Source organism: Halictus rubicundus, chromosome 8, assembly GCF_050948215.1.
Source record: "Halictus rubicundus isolate RS-2024b chromosome 8, iyHalRubi1_principal, whole genome shotgun sequence".
Classification (NCBI taxonomy): Eukaryota; Metazoa; Arthropoda; class Insecta; order Hymenoptera; family Halictidae; genus Halictus; species Halictus rubicundus.
The window spans coordinates 540,259-561,100 of NC_135156.1; the positions used below are offsets into that span (position 1 = coordinate 540,259).

Here is a 20,842-nt window from a genome sequence, read left to right on the forward strand (position 1 = left end):
CTGGCAAATGTCAAGGCCCCTGCCATAAAACCGTCGCCCAACGCGAGCCCCTACACCATTTATTTGGCAATTGTATTAAACAAATGCAATGTCTTAATAGCAGATACAAGTATCTCCTTTACGGACCTGTTTTTAGAAAAGCGGACACTTTAAAATTGACGAAATTAAAATTATTTGAAGTGAATGCTGCACCGCGATATAGAGCCTCGCATGACTGACGCGTGGTAGAAGCAGCGGCCGAGAGGCCATAGGCAGCGGTCAACCTAACAGCCTCCCAGCCACTGCTTCTACCGAGCACCAGCCGTGCGAGGCTGCAATAAGCAATAAGATCAAAACAACAATAAGTAGTATATTAGCGAAATAATCCTACTATCGGAGGTCATTTATTTAGTTATTGATTATATCATAAATCATTGTACAACGAGACATTATGTCTTGAATCTACACTTCCTTCATACTCTCTTTCATCATTTTCCAATGGAACGAATCCTCTACTTTGTCGCGATGTCCATAGAGTAATGACTGTAAATGTTTCCAAACATTTATATTATTGACAAAAAGTGAATTTCCCCAATAATTCATAATGGTATTAAATCATGTGGCGGTCGTATTTGTACATGGTGTAAGGACGGCAAGTATAGTTGCTGCGGCAGCTGCTCGTATAATATCGCGGTACAGTGTACACTTGAAATAATTTTAATTTTGCCATTTTTAAAGTGTTACCATTTTTCGGGAGTCTATCGTTAGCTCTGCCTATCCCCACCTCAGCCGCGACCGTAGTCCCAATGTTTTGGCTTCAACATCACACGCTACATAGTATGCGTGACCGCTGTAGCCAATATTTCGACTGTAGTCGAAAATGCGTGTGAAACGAGGCCTGCCCCTTCCAATCTGATCCAATCAACCGCGCATTCGTACCGATACTCTGTGTGTCCTTTGCTAATTATCTTTGAATGGTAACTTCAACTCTGTCGCACTCGAGTGGCTATGTTTATGTCTACTACCTCGTCTCATTAGACAAGGTACAGATACGTCACCGCATTCCTGCCAGTGAACTTTCTTCGCAGCCTCGCACCAATATTGTGTTACCGCCTTAGACCCATACAAAATGGTGTCTTGCCACCCCCTACAATCGTGTAGTAGTGGGTGATAACGGTTTAACACTTTAGCCCACTGCTGTTGCACGTATTGTCGTCAGTGACTGAAGGACCGTGACAGCGATCGACAGACGATTATATCGAGAATAGGATAAATGCACTTAGGTACATTCTCGATATTCCTCTCGATAATTACGGGAAAAGAGATAAATCCCGGGAACTACTTACAGAGGAATTTCTAAGTTTCTATAACGTCATTTCATTTTCAATATAATTCCCTGAATATTGAACATTCAAAACCAGACTTTACATTACATGCTTAAAATTGTTTTTTAAAATTTAGGTTTTTAATTTGCGGAGCCTCAAAAATTGCGGCCAGGTAAGACCGACAAAGGACGCGGCGTCCTGCGATTCCGGTAGCTAATTGTAAGTGCACCGACTGCTCGACCGCTATTCATCGGCAGGCTTGGAAAAACCAATGTGCTTTGTACTATGGATGGTATTAACCTTGTGGGATCAGGACCCCCAGACCAAAAGTATGTAGGAGATCGGGAAGAATGGAAGCGTTCCGTGGGTGAGCGCGTTAGTCGATCGGCTACCACCAGTGAGGCCGTGGGTTCGATTCCCGCGGCGGCGGTGCCCTCGTTTTTCCCGAGATCCTACAACCTTTACTGTACGCTCGGAGTGCACGACACCCCAACAACAGTTTAGATAAAGTAAATGATGACATCTCGCGTCCTCTTTCCTGGTGTTCTTTTTTTTTACTACGTGAAAATGGTAGTTCTAGAACAATTACTGTTGACCCTTACTTCAGAATGTCTAAAGAATATCCAGCAATTTTACGGACCCAAAACAAAGATATTTCTAATATTTTTGCATTAAGAAATGACATTTGCGAATAGAATGGTAAATTACTTAAGAATAAGACTCTTTTGAGATGATGATTAAAAAAAAGAAAATGTTTCTATCTTTAATAATAACTGTCATAAATTGTATTGTGAAGGTAGTTTTCGTGAAACTCGTCCGAAGTGGCAAACTTCGATGGTCTGTATCTTTTAAACAATTTCGAAGATTACAAAATAATGGCTCAACCCCCGCCTCCCATTGTCAATTGGACTATACAGTATATTTCTGTAGCGGCCATCGGCACGTACATTTAGCAACAATTGGCGTGCAAATGGTCGAGCGAGTTTATGGAACCCGTTGACCCACAGCTGTTTTTGAGAAAGCCGTTAGTCGTCTTAACAGTTTTTGTTATGGCACGTATTGGCCATTAGATTTTTACCATCGGCCTCAATAGCTCGTACGGGTATCATAAACCTTGAGTTTCCAAAGGGACCTGGAAGCTAGGCAGATAGGCGACAGCCGGCCGCGTTATGCACCGCGGGCCCGTCGGAAATCCCGCTGCATTACCGAAATTACGGGGTCGCCCCCGCGTTTAGAGTCGCAAGGAGTCCCCGAAGAAGTGCCTGATTGGCTAAAGAGGCTAATTCAGCCCCGGCCAATAAGAACGATTCGGGGAATAGTTAAAAAGCCCTCGTAAGCTTAGAGTTAGTTAGAGAGTTAGATACGATCAGACCAGGGAGTCGAGCGGAGATCCCGAGTCGCGTCGAGTCATAACCTAGCACAACACTGTAAACTCCGAGAAAATAAACCGAGTTTCCTAGATCGAACACGGTGGGGAGATTTAGTAAACCGTACCCCAAACAACCCCTTACATTTCAATGTCATCAAACTCCGATACCTAGTCCCAAAAAAAAAATAATCGGATTCACATGCAATGATCCCGTTCCTAATGTGGATATTTCCTTAAAAAAATAACTGCTATTCTCGTCTTTACAATTGTGACGTGGCAGAATTGCCGATGTCTCCCTGAATTGAAGACGGAAGGCCGGGTCGTCCTCTGGCAGCACCGATGCAAGGGAATAGTTGCGAGCGTTCTCTCTGAGACGTACGAAATAGAGTGAGCACCGAATTACGCGTTTGAGCGTAGCACCACTTTTGGGGGCGATGCGAATTTGCAGGACCGTAGCCGGGCCCGGATCCTGGTTCCCCGACCACAAAGCTGCGGAAAACCTCAAGTGAAGGCGCGCTGCCGGCTGACCACGTGGATTGGCCAGCATTGAAACAGCGCGGGAAGTCGGACAAGAAGAGAACAACTGCTCAGCCCCGTCGTCACCTCGCCCGGAGAGAATGCAGAGTCCGACACCGGAGCGGCTCGAAGTCGTCCCGCCGCGGGAAGCCGCAGATCGTCCACGACGACCAGGAAGAATTTCGAGTTCGCCGACGACCAGGGGCCCCGCCGCGCTTGGTCCGGTCCTTACGTGGGAACGCAGCGTATAGGATAGCGCGTAGCTAATGGGGGGAGGGGGGGCTAGATGAGGAAACACTTTCCTCGCCTCCGCGTTCCCGAGGCACCGTGAATTAGGGCCTGTTGCGTTGGCCGTAGTTGGAAATAGTCCGCTTAACGATTGCCTAATTTAACAAAAGGAAGATCAAAAAATGTTGCCTAAGTGCCAAGGGACAGCGGAGCTGATATTGCTGCCAACTAGCCGCCATCAGCTCGCTGTTGCCGATGGTAAGTGCCGGCCAGGCTTCCTTGTTAATTAGTGATAATTCGTGGTGACTCGTGTAGCGTTTTGTGGGTCCGCGTTCGCGTCGCGACACGACGACATCGCGTTCCCGCGATAAACGCGAATCCAGTCGAACAGCGAGGGCCACTTGATCGTCCTTAGACGATCGTAGGTTGCCGGGTTAAACGCGGAGTCGTGTATTCCCGAGAGCCGCGTTGTTGTCACTCTGTGATAATAGAAAGTCTTCGGGTGGTACGTCTTCACGGTGGGAAGTCGCGACGGATTCGCATCCTATCTTCCGACGCGTTCCGACTGCAACGGTCAGGGGAAATAAGAAACGCGTGTAACTTCGGAATCCGGGCGAAAACCCGCGTAGAAATGCGTCACATCGAGAGCGAAGACGAACTCGCTCGCCACCGGATTCGACGCGAGAAACGTTAGTACGGGAGGAGTATAGCGGACGTGCTGAACATGCGCCGCGACGGAATTGTAAACCGCGATCGGCTGTAAAGGGTTGCTGGCGGCCTTCTGAACATCTGAAACATCTGAAAGCCGTAACATTGTCTCCGACTTTATTGTGAGAACTATTCCCGCCGCGCCGCGGGGAACGCTCCGCGCTATAGAATCTCCCATATAGAATCCTGCACCCGGAGGCGAACTATCCAGGACTTTGCGCGATTCACGTCGACTTGGCTTCACGGGTTCGCGAAGCACCGCTTGTGCGACGCCTCCGGGTACCCGCGGGTGTCTGGCGCACGATTTATTATCGAAATTCGAATTTGTTAGATCGAAGTCGTGTCCACGGGAAACCATTTGTACTAGGTGGGCCGCGTATCGCGCGGCCCTGCCTTTGAGCCTGTAAATACTCGGTGTCGCGAAGTGTTTAGGATTAAACGTAGATATAAGTTAATTTTAAGTCTGTTCGAGACCACGCGCTACGGCCCTGGGGAGCGCCCCGGGCCACGTATACCATGTCATCTCGATCCTGCGAATCACCTGTGCGCGACGCCTTTTGTTTTCGGCGTTTCTCGGAATCGCGCGCAGCCGATACGCGATCACGTGATCGATGGGAATCACCGGCGATCGCCTCATTACCGTCGCCGTTGAGAATTGTGCGAATTCATTCTCGACACGTCTCGATATACACACGCTCGCGCCCATCTTTGGTCTTTTCGTTTCGTCTCTGCTTCTCGGCATCCGATTTCCCGCTCATCTCGATCGCGTCAAGTCAAATTGATTCGCGATCCTTCTTGTCGTTTCCGCGAGTGTGTTTAAACTAAAGATTGTATATACCGTTACACACGTGCCTAGTGAATCTTTCTGTTCTTCCTTCGCTCTCTTGGCCGTTCTCTCCCGTTCCTTCCTTCACATTTTTCACTCCTTGGCAATTCCGAGCTCCCTCCTGTGTTCGTACCCGATCCTGTTTCCCATACAGTCCACTCCTCAAAATTCTCGTCCCGGGTTCCCGAACACGAAGGATTCCGTCCTTCTGACGGGAACGAAAAAGTAAACGACGTGACACACTATATGTATAATTTACGTACAATATAAGGATGTGTGATGCTGCTTCATCAAGAGGCAGGAACGTTTCCTATTTTCATGATGTTGTAGAGGAGAGATATCGATAGTTTACCTAAGGAACTGTGCAGGCCGTAAAAACATTTTTTTGTGCCATGCACAGCAGGGAACTGTCGACGCGCTCTCGAAAGGCCATCTGGAAATGGTCAGACGTTCAAGATAATGACCAGAACGTGCCGAGATAAACTATCGACGAGACCACTGACGTTCCGTTGACCTAAAGCCTATACCCTAGTTTCGAGTCTAGCGGCTATACGCACACTGTCTCTTGTCCGTCTTGTATATTCCGTCCTTAAATCGCAAAACGCGGCGTCGTGACGCGCCTAGGAAATCCCATCTTAATGCGACAAGTACCCGACTAGTCGAAACATTTGATTGGATCGTGAGCGGACCGATTGTTTGTGCCGAGCCTTATTTTAATTTTATTTTCTCGTAAACGTACCTAACATTTTTTATGAATTACAAGTTATCTATGTAATTAGAACGGACCTCCGGACATCGAGTACAATGCGATCGACTCGGCATGGAATAGTCAATACGAAATATGTTTACATTGTCGGTTCAACTAAAATTTACAGCAATACATAATTACTGGACTGCGGATCTTTATGCAAAATAAAACATGTTCACATCAATTGCAGAAAACAGTAACCGTATAGGCCTTTCTTTTCTTCTTAAACAATTTTAATGAGTTTAAGGAAAATATATTGACATTCTTAAATTGTTCGAATGCTTCTACTGCTTTAAATTTGCATCAACTCGTTTTTGTTATAAGTACATCAAATCCGCAGTCTTATCTATTGATCAAAAACTTTTTATCAATGAATAAATGCATTTTCAAATGCTACATTTAATATATTTTTCTACATTCTCTTAAATAGAATGCAAAAAACACTGCATACTTTCAGAAATTTCTTTAGTAATGTATACTTTAGTGTTATTGTTCTTTAGTGTCATGTGTTTTGTTTTGCGGTTAATGTTCCATTCTAGATTATCCTTTAATAACAAATATTGACAGTTCGTTCAAATTATTGTCATTTTAAAATTCTCAAATAAATTACTTACGAAGAATTGGCATTCGGTGATTTTGGTGACTGTGGTTCTGTATTTTTCTTCAGTGTATACGATCCTCTCTGACTTTCGTTGGCTAATTTATCAACAATCGCTTCCAATTCCGAATATACCTGGAGTACAATATATTTGGTTTGAGAAGGAAAATATAAAGTGTCAAATAAAAAGAAATGCGAAATTTCGATTGTAATATACAGGATGTCCCAAAAATGAGTTACGTCGTTGAAAGGGGTCATTCCTGAGATTATTTGAAGTAACTATTGTCGTTGCGAAAATGTTCTCTGTAGCTTTTTTAAGGACTTATTAGTGAAAAACACGGACCTATCAGAGCGCAGCTATAACGGACGGTTTTCGAATCGGCCAATGCCAATGCCACGATCTGCTGTAATCGCGCTCTGATTATGTTTTCCGTTAAGAACTCCTAAATAAAGCCGCGGAGTACATTTTCGCAACGAAAAAAGTTACTTCAAATCATTTCAGGAATGACCCCTTTCAACGAAGTACCACATTTTTGGGACACCCTGTATATTTCATGCAATATATGTATATTTACGATCTATGATTATAAATATTTTAGATAAAAAACAAAGAACGTACTATAGAAGCAACAATGTGTACAATAGTTGAAATAAAAAATTTTGTTTGAATTTAATTCTAAACTTCGTTAGAAAAATCTTCAAAAATTGTAAAACATTATTAGTACTACAATAATACATTAGTGCAATACAAGTAATACAGTTTGTGAGTCAATATTTGTATAATTGTTGCATGTGTTAATCTGTATCGAAACATTCTTCTTGTAATGTGACAATCGCATTCTCCACCATTTTTCTGTTACCCTTTTTAGTATGCTGGGCCCACACAGCTACTGGCGAACAGTCTACCAACAGCAATGTATGTAGACACTTTAGTGAACTGTGATCAGCTCATAGCGAACTCGCTTACAATAGCAAACGGTGTTCACGCGTTGAGGTAATGCATCAGAGAATCTGTTCGCAAACTCATGTGGATGCATTGAGAGCTAATTATACTGAGTGATACTTATACTCTTAAAAACTTCCATTCTTGTAAACTTTCCGAATCCTGTTTCGATTTTTATTAAATCATTTGGTAACGTTATTCCACCAGAAATGCGCCTTTTTAAAAAATTTGTTTGCCAGCATTAGCGCATTCTTTTTTGCTCAGCACAACAAAAGATCTTTTTCAGACATATTTTATAATTTTCATGTACATTCATCGAGGTCTATAACGAGCTGCCCGGCAGTGTCGCCAGATCAGGGGAATTGACTCGAATTGAGGGGAAAAAGTTACCCTGTCTCAGTACCGGATTAGTCACACAACATTGTGACACATGCCCGACAGAGCGAAACGCGTCACGTGACCGGGATGTGGCCGAAGCATGGGGAAATTGCGTCGTAGGAGGGGAAGGGTAGAGTGGGAGCCAACTCTTAGGGTCGGTTTATACTAGTCGGCACGGACCTGTTTTTGTATCTAGCGTTTATACACCCTCAGGACCCGGTCCGACTAGTATATACCGTCCCATAATCTGGCGACTCTGCTTCGACTCTTTGCCATTCTTTTTTTCCATTCTCCGTCCTCTTTTACGCCTGAAACTTTAATCGCTTGTTACATGAATAATTATAATTGTAATTATATTGTCTTTGGTATCATTTTAATTAGATAAACAAGACGAATACGATAGTAAAAATTTCACAAAAAAATAAAAAATTAAATAGATAAGTTGTAAGATTTTGTCTCGCTTCCATTAGTGTGAGTCTCACCGATACTCGACCCCTCGCTGGCTCGGTCGTCGAGCGTGTTATCGCTTGAATGGTTCCAAGAGGGGACCCCCCCCCCCCCCTTAGTAGTGGGAATAAAATTTGGACAGTTACGATAGACACCTCTGTAACAGTTTCGGAGATATTATTGTTCATATAATCTCCAGATTTGATCAAGTTGCGACTGTTGTACGTTTTCTCATACTATTATTCAGTGCTTGCGATCGCAAGTTGTCAAGCGCTTACTCTTCCTAATAATTTCTAAAGATGCACACCTGTAGATATTCCATATTCGAGGTAAATAAATGAAATCGCAATACAACTAAAGGGCCCGGGATAGTCACGTGACTTTTTAATTAATAATTTCCATTCACAGCCTTCAGACACAGACTTAAAAGATCCGTCTTGGTCTTGCTTGATCCGACGGGTCTTAAGTCTGTGACTAAACTTGTCATATTTTTTGCTCTGTATTATTAATATTATGAATTCTGACCCCAGAAACGTTCTTCAAGTTTTTGGCTTTATTTCGCAACAGAATCAAGACAAATTATAGCTCAGTTTGTAGCTGGAGATATTTTATAGTGTGCGCTGGTCTCGACGTCATCCAGAAAACTCATCCAATGGCATGAAAATGCTTGGATTCCACGGCATGCACATCGTCAATTTTTGGCCTACTTTGAACGCTTATATTACCAAATACCTGCATAATCTCGGCAGCTCCTGACCAGCACGCACTAGATTGAACCTTCCTCTTTCGAACGAGTCCTTTACCAGCGACAAAATATTCTTATACAAGGACGAATACTTGAGGCACGTAAAACCATTTTTGGACGGTACCTTATCTACCTTATCGCGAATCTACGAAGACCGGGCCCTTAAAGATCTAGCTAGATACAAAGGTCAAAATCGCCCACAAACCTATTTGAATCTAACGTGGCCCGTTCGATAGTCTACTGAGAAAAAAACATTTTCCGTCAAGTTTCAAAGCTATACCTCGTCTATAAGAGTAGTTACAGCGAAAAATCGAAATCCAGTTTTTTCCCTAACTTTTCCCGTTTAATGACATCTAAAAATTTTGGAAAAAATCTATATTTTAGACATCGAAGTACATATCAGAGAATTTTCTCCTAATTCAATAACAACCACATTTATTTCAATGGGACACAAGTTAAACAATGAGGTATTTTTAATAATAGGATTGAAGTTTAATTAAAAGTAACTTTTTTTATGACAGCTAACGTCAAGGTAAGAAGTAACAATGAAACTGCAGAAAACCTCCCTACCCCTTCCGATTCCTCTGGTTTTTGGATGTTATAAATTTCAATTTCAACTTTTCCCTTTGCATTTTAGTGGCGGTCTTGCTTACAAAGGAAGGTCCTGAACCTGGACAAATCGATTTAGATGAATGCGAGAGATAGTTCTCAAAAAAAATGTTGACACATCTTTTTTTATCGGAAACCATGTTGTAACGGGAGAGCTTCGCTCGCGTGAAGCGCGAGTGTTGCTCACGGGTGCCCTCTCCTGGATGCTCGAGCACACCAGGGTCGTTGGAGAGGGCAGCGGGTTTGAAAAGAATCAACAACGGTTTAGTAGAAAATCACGCAGTCTTTATTTCGCCCGGCGGACTGGATTGCCGGTGGGTCCGGCGGCGGCCGGCGCGGAGGTCCGGTCGGAAGCTCTTCCGGGAACCGTCGGCTGTAGTAAGACGAGGGTGGACGTCGCGATTGAATATGATAGAATATCATAATACTTAACACATTGAGCGCCGGCGGCATAAGAGACATTTAAAGCCTGGGCGCCGGCAACGTATCGGCCACCCGCCAGAGACTCAGAATCCCGCGTTTTCGCGGGGCCGGCGCTCAATGTGTTAACAGCTACTAGACTTATACCTACTTACAATTAGAACTACGGCGGAAACGCGGGGCGACGACTTGTCGCGAACGGCGGAACACGAGCGGCCAGGATTCGCTTGCTCGGCGGGAAATGCGGAACGGACGTGGGGTCGCGAACGGCGGAGTGCGAGCGATCAGGACTCGCTCGCACGACGGAGAACGCGGAGCGACGCGGTGTCGCGAACGGCGGAGTGTGAGCGATCAGGATTCGCTCTTACGGCGGAGAACGCGGGGCGACGTTATGCCGCGAATGACGGAAACGCGACGCGACCAGGAATCGCGAGACGGCAGAGCGACGTTATGTCGCGAACAGCGGCAACGCGGCGCGATCAGGAATCGCGAGACGGCGCACAGTGCGGACAAATCGCCTGTTTTCGGCACTTCTCGTAGTTCGGTTATTAATGCATATATAGAGGAAATTTTTTACAGACAATTATATTTACCAATATAGTTTATAATTTTAACAAAAAGAATATTTTTAGAAAAAAAAAATTTATTATTAAAAAATAACAAATTTATTTTTAAAAACTAACAAGTTTAGAACAAAATTAATAATAAATGAACCATATGTAAAATTAACAATAATAAACTTAAACAAATTATAATACTAGTGAATAAAATTAATAAACTTGTTACGAGCCAGGGCTGCGAGCAACGCGAGAGGCCGGCGAGCGGTTGTTACCCCAGGAATATGGTTTCAATTTGTTAGTTAGGTACGCGGACGCACCCAATGCGGAATCGGGGAGCCGCTAGGATAGTTGACGTCGAGGACGCACCTGATGCGAAATCAGGGAACCTCTGGGAGGTTGGAGTCAAACGCAAACGCACCCGATGCGAAACCGGGGAGCTACTAGGAGGATGAAACTTCGTGAACGCACCCAATGCGTTATCGGGGAGTCACTAGGAGAGACACGCGGCGAACCCGATTTAAAAGGAAGGTGGATAACTCACAGACGCACCTGATGCGAGACCAGGGAGCTGCTAGGATACGGAAGAACCCAATGCGAAATCAGGGATCCGCTAGGATGGTATAGTTTTCGTGGACGCACCCAATGCGAAACCGGGGAGCCATTAGGTTGGAGAAATCTTCGTTGAATTGAATCTAAGATTAGTAAGCCTCGTAACTTATATATAATTTAATGGATACAATCCGAGCGGTAAAATTGTATCATGTGGGAACGTTCAATTATTAGATTAGGATATCAGGCAATAATTAAAGGTTGTAGATTACGCGAGTTAACAAACAAGACAAATATATTCTGATTTGGAATAGTTACAAGTGTAATTGTTTGTGTCGCGAGTGGATGTAGTAAGTGTACAATTAGAGAAATTGTTACCTAATGATGCACGGTGTTGACGCACTGGCAATGCGGGGTTAGATAGCGATTGTTGAATGCCAAATAGAATATATACCGAACTGACGGAATCTATAAGGTTACGAATTGATTCGAAAGGGACTTTAACCCGATCTCACTAGACTTGACGCGACGTGACTGCACGAGTACTGAACCGCGTCTGAATCTTGACTGAACCGCTTCTCGACTAACCAAAGAGGATGAAAATGCATGGGTTTATATACCCTAAAAATGAGAGGGGAATGTATCTGTTTTATTTTACGGTCGCATACTCGTATTTGTCGTTTCTAGTGAGTTTAAGGTTTGCAGCTGGATCTTTTGTTTATAGGGGTAAAACGAAGGGTTAGCCAGGATGTTTCCTATCAAAGACTATCTTGACAAAACATTCCAGAAGGGGATGTTTTGAAGATTTCCATATTAGGAAATCGTACGGTGCTGTTACTGAATCATGCTTCGTGCCAGCTGCGTCCAGCCGGAGTACAATCATTAAACAAGGGGCCTGTTGGGACGCTTTTCGTTCTCAGAAAAGAGATTAGAACTTTTAATCGAAATGAACGTGGAGAAACGTCTCCATACGTAACAACTGTCAAAATTACTCAGCATAATTGGATCGAAAATATCAAAGAAGGATACGAATTTTCGAATAGCAATTTCTGCCAAAGATAGATTATTAGTAACATTTTATTTAGTAAAAATTGAAATTATTTCAACTTTCTTAATAAAATTGTATTTTTTTTATAAACTGATAGATCTTCATGTGCTCTTTAACCCTTAAGTGCATAGGTAAACTAAATATTAGGAACATGAATGCATACATGGGGTCCATTGAGGACCCCACTTACCTAATTCCTTGCTAACTTTGATTACAGCAACAATTTATTTCTGTAAACTTTGTGTAAAACAGTAAAATTTCTGTAAACTAAAACTGGCGCGGCTAAAAATGTTAACACAAAATCCAACACTGGGGTCCTTTGCGGAGCCCACTCGTGCATTTAAGGGTTAAGAAAATATTAAGCGTTCTAGATCGAAAATGTATTAGTTTAGGAGTTATTAATTTTGTTCCGAACTCCCCTATACAATTGAACACTGTGCGTCCACATAGACCTTCATCTCGCGAACAGATCCTTTGATGTACCGCTCAGCGAGCGAACATTGTTCGCTGTTCGCTAAAGTGTCGACACTACTGCTCGTGAGCTGTTCGCGAACACCAGTGTGGACCTGGCATTACGTGATAATCAATAACAGTAATTATTAGCTAACATTAATTATGTTAGCTAACACGTAATCTCTGAGCAACAGAGTAGCTCTATCTCGCAAAACTACAGAGAAAACAACTCGCAAAAAGCCTGCAGAGGATACTTGATGAGAATGCATGTTCCAGTCGAACATTCTCCGTGCGAGCACGCTTACATATTGCCTTGATGATTATTAACTTTTCTAAAAATATTTCATATTTAAATTTAGCAAATCATGACGAATTTTGTCGTGTTAAATAAATTATACGTATGCAAATACAAGAATCGTTAACTTGTGAGATAAAAAATAGCAGAAAATTTCATAATTGTAACTTCATACGTACCTTGGCACTCTCGGTGTGAAATACTTGTTCGGCAGCAAATAGAGTTTGTAAATTGGTAACGAGGAAAAGAACACGAGAGTCGTATAAGGCGGGCAGTTCATCATGAAGTTCCGAATTTAACTGTTCGTATGTACGCTTTGCTTCTTCCAGTAATTCCTTTCCTCGGGAAACTTTAAGCTCATCTCGTTTCCTTGGATTACATTGCAGCGCTTGGAAATTATGTCTCTGGCTGTCATAATCTACAAGCTTCCTTCCACGCTTGTCAATCTTTTTCTGAAAATATCAATATTATTGTTACTGACTTTTGTCACTTAACATTATGTATGCTATTGATCTTATACAATAAAATTCGAGTAAAACCATACACAGCATGCCTGGGTAATTAGTGCACCGAGAATCGATGATGTAAAATCGGCTACCCTCACTATCGCGCTGCTATCCGTAAAGCAAGTAAGGCGAGTTCGTATTCCCCTTTCGCGCTGGTGCGAGTCGGCCTGTCGCGGCAGACAGCTCGGGCGACCGGAGCGCGATAATGGGGGTAACTGATTCTACGTCATCGACCACCGAACTACAGTGAATCCGCTTTATATGTCAGAATCTCGAGTCTTGTCGTGCTCGGGGCATTATTCCTTGATGAAGTTCCGAACGTAGAAAAAGACAGCCATAGTCTACCGTCTTTTACAGCTCGCTGCGGTCGGTAAACACGTCGTAATTCCTGTCACCTTTGAATTATCTGTCAAAGTCACAGCGTCGTCAATGCTGCCGACGAGACGCTACTATTCTTTGATGTAGTGCTAAACGTAGAAAAGGACAGCGAAGCTCGAGAACTTCTTTATTTTTCATTATTTTTTATGGGACTTTCACCAACATATTCGTGGCATTTTACTAATTAAAATGAAACCAAATATGATATGTTTTGCGATGATAATTACTTGTGTAATGAACGATTATAGTTTCGGACGCAAAGAACGACAGCGCATGGGAAAGAAAGAGACGTGGAGATTTGAAGCGTTCGGGAAAGATGAAAGACTGGGGTGAGCTCAGGCCTTTAAATCAAAACTTAAACTTTTTTATTATGAATTATTCTTTTATAAGACTTTCACCAACATATTTGTGGAATTTATCTGATTAATATGATACGAAATATGATATAATTCCGATGATATTTATTTGTGTAATGAACGATGAAAGTTACTTCCCATTACAATTATATTAACGGAAAATTAGTGTAAATATGATCCGAATTGTATCGTGTTTGGTAATATTTTAATCAGAAAAGTTCAACAAATATATTCGTGAAAGTCCCATAAAAAGAAGTTCTCAAGCATCGCTGTTCTTTTCTACCTTCGGCATGCGTCAAAGAATAGTACAGTGAATTCTCATTACGAGTCAGTGCCAACCTCACGATTTGGAGTCAGTGGAACTACCCACAACAGCGGTGAGCTCGAGAACCGTCTCTCTAGCTACGTGCAACATTGTATCGGAGAAAGACATTTTCTCAGTCTTCTTGTGAGTAACGGTTAGTAGTCATAGGCTTATGACTTATAGACGAATGTGACTCTTTGGTTTCCAGCGTATCCGAAGCGCAGCGTGCTGCGTGCTCTTAGGTTTTGCGTGTATTGCAAATACGACGCTCGGCGAGAACCTCAGATTTCGTCTAAGAGTCAGTCGCCAGAACCGCGCAATCGACTCGTAACGAGAATTCATTGTAGGGTCTCGTCGGCAGCATTTCTCCGCTGTGACTTTGACAGATAACTCATAGGACACACGAATTACGACGTGTTTACAGACCGCGGCGAACTGTAAATGGCGCTGACTATTGCTGTCCTTTTCTACGTTCAGCACTGCATCAAAGAAGAGTGTCCCGACGACGACAAGACCCGGGCTGCATACATATAACGCGGATTCACTGTAATTGTAATGGGAAGTAACTTTCATCGTTCATTACACAAGTAAACATCATCGGAATTATATCATATTTCGTATCATTTTCATTAGAGAAATGCCACGAAAGAAGAAAGTTTTCTAAAGAAGTTTTCTTATTAGATTAGTAGTGGTATTCTGGTATCACACTGATGTACCCGACCCGTGTCATGTTCACACTACTCAGTGCCGGCGGCTCTCGAGCTTCAGGGCCCCTCACGGGGTATACCCTGCGGTAGTGGGGATATTTCGACGTCGGCTGATTCGGATGTTTTTCTCGATATTTGTCAACAACACGGATCTTGCTAGCGTCGTGTATTGCCCAGGAAACATACCCGAGCCGTGTTACGTTTACACTCCTCAGCGTCCGAGGCCTCTCGAGCTTCGCGGCCCTTCGCGGAGTATACCCCGCGGTAATGGAGTTAATTCCCTGACGTTTATCATCCAGGCCTTGGCGACATATATAGAGAAATCACTGTACTAGTTTCCCAGGCCGGCCATACAGGATATTGGGTTTAGTTCAGTAGTATTATAGTAGAATTCATTATAAACGACGAAATGGGATTCTTCTCTGATTTCTTATGGCAACCGATCGAGTTCGACGCAAAAAGTGCATTTAAATGATGGCCACCGTATAGGAACAGTCCGCCCAGGGCAAAATATCTTCGGAATATTTACTAGAGTACTTCCGTTGAATAAAACAACGAAAAGTAATAACCGTAATATGTTTGCTTCAAATGTTTTCGCCTTATAGATAAACGAATTGCTTAATCTCATTAATTTATAAACTCATATTATAGGGACACATTATAAAATAAACGTATGTATGCATAATAAGGTTTACATTCATGAATTACTGGAAACTGTATTTCTATAGCATGTGCTCCATAAGTACGACTTCTATTATACAAACGTACAGGGTGTCCCATGACTTTTGCATGTAACAATCAGTCAAAAATAAAAGGGACAATTTTTTCCCTCCGATGTTTCGTCCTCGAGAAAATCGAAGTCGAATGTTTACTTGGTACGTATACACTCAACCACGTGTCAACTTTATAGAATACATTTCGCTGTACACTATTGTTTTGGTTCTTACTCGTATTTCGGAACATAACAGTGATCTCGGTTGATAGCTTGTAGTTAGTGCTACCTTATTATCGGTACATGTGATTATTCAATATCTAACAGACAATACCACAATATGGCAACTGATTCAAATAGTGATTATACTATTTGAGTGCCGCTTCTCACTTATACCAGGAGTGATATTCGACATCACAAAAACATTTTGTCTTTTGTACACAATACATTTCCGTATCCCATACCAATAATATAATCAAATAGCACGAACGTCAAACTATGAGTCGAGGTCACTACTATGTTCCAAAATACACGTAAAAATCAAAACAAGTGTACAGCAAAATAAAGTAGAGTTTAAAGACAGGGTTAAACTTCACATTGCCAACCCAGAAATTTTTAACTTTTTAAAACATAATTTTGTAGATCTTGACGAGAAAATTCCAAAAATCGAAATTTTAATGCGAGGAATTCACTGGTTCAAACTTATGTGTTAGCAGAAGTCACCTAAATAAAAGCCTAGTATCGGTCCTCATGGACCGACGCCACCTGAACGGAAAGTTTGATCACAGACGAGATGTAGGAATGGACCTGACACCTCATGGGATTTGGTGTCCATAGGACTCTATAGTACTGTCACCTTAAAATGCCAGTGATTTTAGCGTCCTCTACGCCTTAAGAACGGTGAATTCGAGACCTAGATCCACTGCGATTCAGGTTTGACTGGTCAAACTTCTACAGTGTTGTCAAGTCTAAAGTACGCAACGTTGTCCGATTATGAGTTTTCAATAAATCCGAAAATCATCGGAGAGCACGATCGCAAAGAGGCTCTCTTCTGCCCAGTCGCTGTAATGAGAGCGTATTGGATAGAAATCTCCTTACGTTACAACCTTACGCTACATTATATTGAACTTAATTTCTTTCCATTTAACATTGTAAAATATTTGTAATGTTTCTATTTTAATATATTATACATTTTTGCTGTGTTCACCGTTCACCGCACGATACTTACATTTATTATTAAAAACAAAAACAAAACTGTGCCGTAGAAATTAAAAAATTATGCAAAAGTAAAATTGTTGCACTGTTGTCTTTAGAAATTACCATTTCAATAGAATAATAGCGGATTTCCCCGTAATTTGGAAATCCGTATGCGTCACCATGCTAAGGTAGCTTCGCCCCAAGCATGTACCCTTCGATTTCGCGATGTAATAATCGTCGATCGTCATTTCATTGTCGTTCGATCGTGAGCTGAACGGGAAAACATTTACGCCGAGAATCTGAGCACCAAGATACACAAGAATACAACTTTGCGTCCGCAACAAATTAAAATTAAAAAACCGTCCGGAAAATTGTGTATAACATTGTAAATTATTGTTAAATTTTTTCTTTTGTACATCAATGTATTCTACGTATTGAGAACAGAAAAAGTTTGAGAGGAACCATACACTGCAAACGAACCATTTGGTTAGGAAAAATTGTAAAAGATTTCATAATATTTTCAGGTCAAAATGCACCTTGCTAGATTTTTTGTACCCTTAAACGTCGTATTGTGTCCATGTAACGATATGCACGCACACCATTGAGTCAAGTCTCACCGTTCAGGTATATCCTACTCAAGCGGCAGAGTAGTGGTAGGCCCATGCCTCTATATGGAACTCTACACGATGAAAACGTTATGAAATGCTTAACAATTTTTCGTAACTAAACGGTTCGCTTGCGGAATATAATTTGACTCAAACATTTTCTGTCGTAAATGCCTAGAATGCGTTAATGTAAAAAAATTAACATTAATTATCAATATTATAAACAATTATGCATATATTTTTTTACAAATGTCCAACGGCCCAGAGGTGTAGAATCCCACTATGGTGGTGTTAGGTATAACTTTTATATGTATAGTTCCGAAATTAAATATTAATTCAATTATATGCAGCTGAGCAGTGGATCAGTTATAACAATAAACACTATAGTGTAACTCAAACTGCCCCGTCGATACAATGAAATTGGTTACATAATTTCAAAATTGATTATTCATTTCTAAACCTGAATGAGAACGCGCTGTGTCGAATTGAAAGTCCAACGTTTTAACTTTCTATCATAATTTAATAAAGTTATTTGCATACCAGCGCTTGATTTAGAAGATCAGAACTCTCGTAACTTTCTTGTTTTGAAAGCTAAGTATTAACATACTTGCTTATTATTTGGTTTATTACTTAATATTTCTCACAATAAATAAAGTTATTGTAAATACCCGTTGGGTAAAAATTTATCAAATAACAAAAGATCTGTTTGTATTATTTATATCTGTTTATTACATTTTGATGTAAATATAGCTGTGTATGCATTACTACATCGAAATGTAATAAAAAAGCTATAAAATATGCATATTATAGCAAAATGTAATAAGAAAACTATAAAAACGAATACATTAGAAAGGCGTAAAAAGTAACATTACTAAATTCTCCATTAAGGGACAGTTTTCCCAGGTGGCCTTGAACAATCGATAGTACCGCTATAACGGCCACTAGAAGAAGCTAAATAGTAACATTATCGTCCAGTATGGGGAGCTGGGTGCACTTTCCACATTCAGTGTCGAGTGGCATTTTCCGAGTATCCTCTCTGATTCGGTCGCATGATCTCTGACAATAGAGGCGATCTGAGCATGCGTGGTCGACATCATAAACGACGGCGCTGCCGTAGCTTCGTTCGAACAACCGTGTCGCGGCACACTCACACACCGCTAGGTCGGCGTGTACGTGTACCTACGAGAATAGCTAGGGTCCAGGATGCCGCGAATCATTCCTCGATAATGCAAAATGGCAGAGTTGGGCAAAATATTTATCTAAATAAAAATTTCGAATAACTAGTAAAAGATAAAAGAAAATTTTTATTCCTTATTCGAAGGTTCAAGTAAAGAAAGTATCTTTATTTGATGTGTATCGAATAATTTTATTCGACGAGAATTTATCCGACGAAAAAAGATAATTTTTTTTACTCGAAGCGGATTTATTCAATCTTCGAATAATTTTTTCATCTTTTATCTGTATTTTCTATTCGAAGGCTTCTAATAAATCTTCAAATTACTTTTACCGAGCGCCGAGCTTCAAAGACCCAGCGACGACAGACGACATACAATGTAAGCGGATGGAGAATCGCGCACATATGAAAGTTTAAACTTTTAGATTTTTCAATATATCCTCATGAAATTGTGACGAGCGAATGGAGGGGATGTTCCTGATGAAAATAAGGTCAAATTCGAGTGTAATCGAACAAGTTTCACTGATACGTAATGTTACAATAAAAATTACAATCTAATTAAAGACAGTCCAAATGATGTCGTGTTTGCACTCATTTTGATCGGAACAAGCTCTACAACTCATTCGTATAAACAATATTGTTCTGATTAAAAATGTAAAAGCATAAATTGCCAATAATGCTCGATTCTCCATCTGCTTACATTGTAGGCTGTTTGGCAGTCGCTGGGTCTTCGACGTTCGGCGCTCGTCGGTCCTCCGGTCCGACCGGTTTATTCGTCGAGCTGGCGAAAGTTAGCCGAAGATTTATTCGAAGCCTTCGAATATATCTACAATTAAAAATATTAAACACAGTCCAATTTGTACCGCGTTTAGTGTCATTTTAATCAGAAGAATGCCACGAATTAGTTGGCGCAAGTCCCATAAAAAAATAATGAAAAATAAACAAGTTTTGCAATTGTATTGGTAGTTGTTTCACACCGATATCTCGCGACTCTACGAGCTCGGGACTTCAAAGACCAGCGACCGACCAACGGCCTACAATGTAAGCAGATGGAGAATCGAGCATTATTGGCAATTTATGCTTTTACATTTTTAATCAGAACAATATTGTTTATACGAATGAGTTGTAGAGCTTGTTCCGATCAAAATGAGTGCAAACACGACATCATTTGGACTGTCTTTAATTAGATTGTAATTTTTATTGTAACATTACGTATCAGTGAAACTTGTTCGATTACACTCGAATTTGACCTTATTTTCATCAGGAACATCCCCTCCATTCGCTCGTCACAATTTCATGAGGATATATTGAAAAATCTAAAAGTTTAAACTTTCATATGTGCGCGATTCTCCATCCGCTTACATTGTATGTCGTCTGTCGTCGCTGGGTCTTTGAAGCTCGGCGCTCGGTAAAAGTAATTTGAAGATTTATTAGAAGCCTTCGAATAGAAAATACAGATAAAAGATGAAAAAATTATTCGAAGATTGAATAAATCCGCTTCGAGTAAAAAAAATTATCTTTTTTCGTCGGATAAATTCTCGTCGAATAAAATTATTCGATACACATCAAATAAAGATACTTTCTTTACTTGAACCTTCGAATAAGGAATAAAAATTTTCTTTTATCTTTTACTAGTTATTCGAAATTTTTATTTAGATAAATATTTTGCCCAACTCTGCCATTTTGCATTATCGAGGAATGATTCGCGGCATCCTGGACCCTAGCTATTCTCGTAGGTACACGTACACGCCGACCTAGCGGTGTGTGAGTGTGCCGCGACACGGTTGTTCGAACGAAGCTACGGCAGCGCCGTCGTTTATGATGTCGACCACGCATGCTCAGATCGCCTCTATTGTCAGAGATCATGCGACCGAATCAAAGAGGATACTCGGAAAATGCCACTCGACACTGAATGTGGAAAGTGCACCCAGCTCCCCATACTGGACGAAAATGTTACTATTTAGCTTCTTCTAGTGGCCGTTATAGCGGTACTATCGATTGTTCAAGGCCACCTGGGAAAACTGGCCCTTAACGATGCATATAGAATATTTTGGATAAGTAAAAATAAGCTTTATAAATGTCTTATTCAATATTTAAACTGAAGCATCACGTATATTTGTTCCCGCTAAATCGTATTAAATACACGTAATGCAAATGGT

The 20,842-nt window shown here is 41.4% G+C and overlaps 1 protein-coding gene and 1 long non-coding RNA gene across 5 annotated transcripts in view; one reads left to right on the forward strand and one right to left on the reverse strand.

Annotated features, from left to right (window-relative positions):
- Positions 1 to 20,842, forward strand: part of LOC143356654 (uncharacterized) — a 707,545-nt gene that overhangs the window by 131,386 nt on the left and 555,317 nt on the right. The gene's annotated exons all lie outside the window — the stretch shown is intronic.
- Amph (amphiphysin) overlaps positions 1 to 20,842 on the reverse strand; it is a 271,285-nt gene that overhangs the window by 60,631 nt on the left and 189,812 nt on the right. For all 4 annotated transcript variants that reach the window (XM_076792505.1, XM_076792503.1, XM_076792506.1 and 1 more), the window contains exons 4-5: positions 12,924 to 13,196; positions 6,314 to 6,432 (exon numbers count right to left, since the gene is read on the reverse strand). In XM_076792505.1, the coding sequence (XP_076648620.1) occupies positions 6,314 to 6,432; positions 12,924 to 13,196 (392 nt within the window). The remainder of the gene's footprint in view (positions 1 to 6,313; positions 6,433 to 12,923; positions 13,197 to 20,842) is intronic.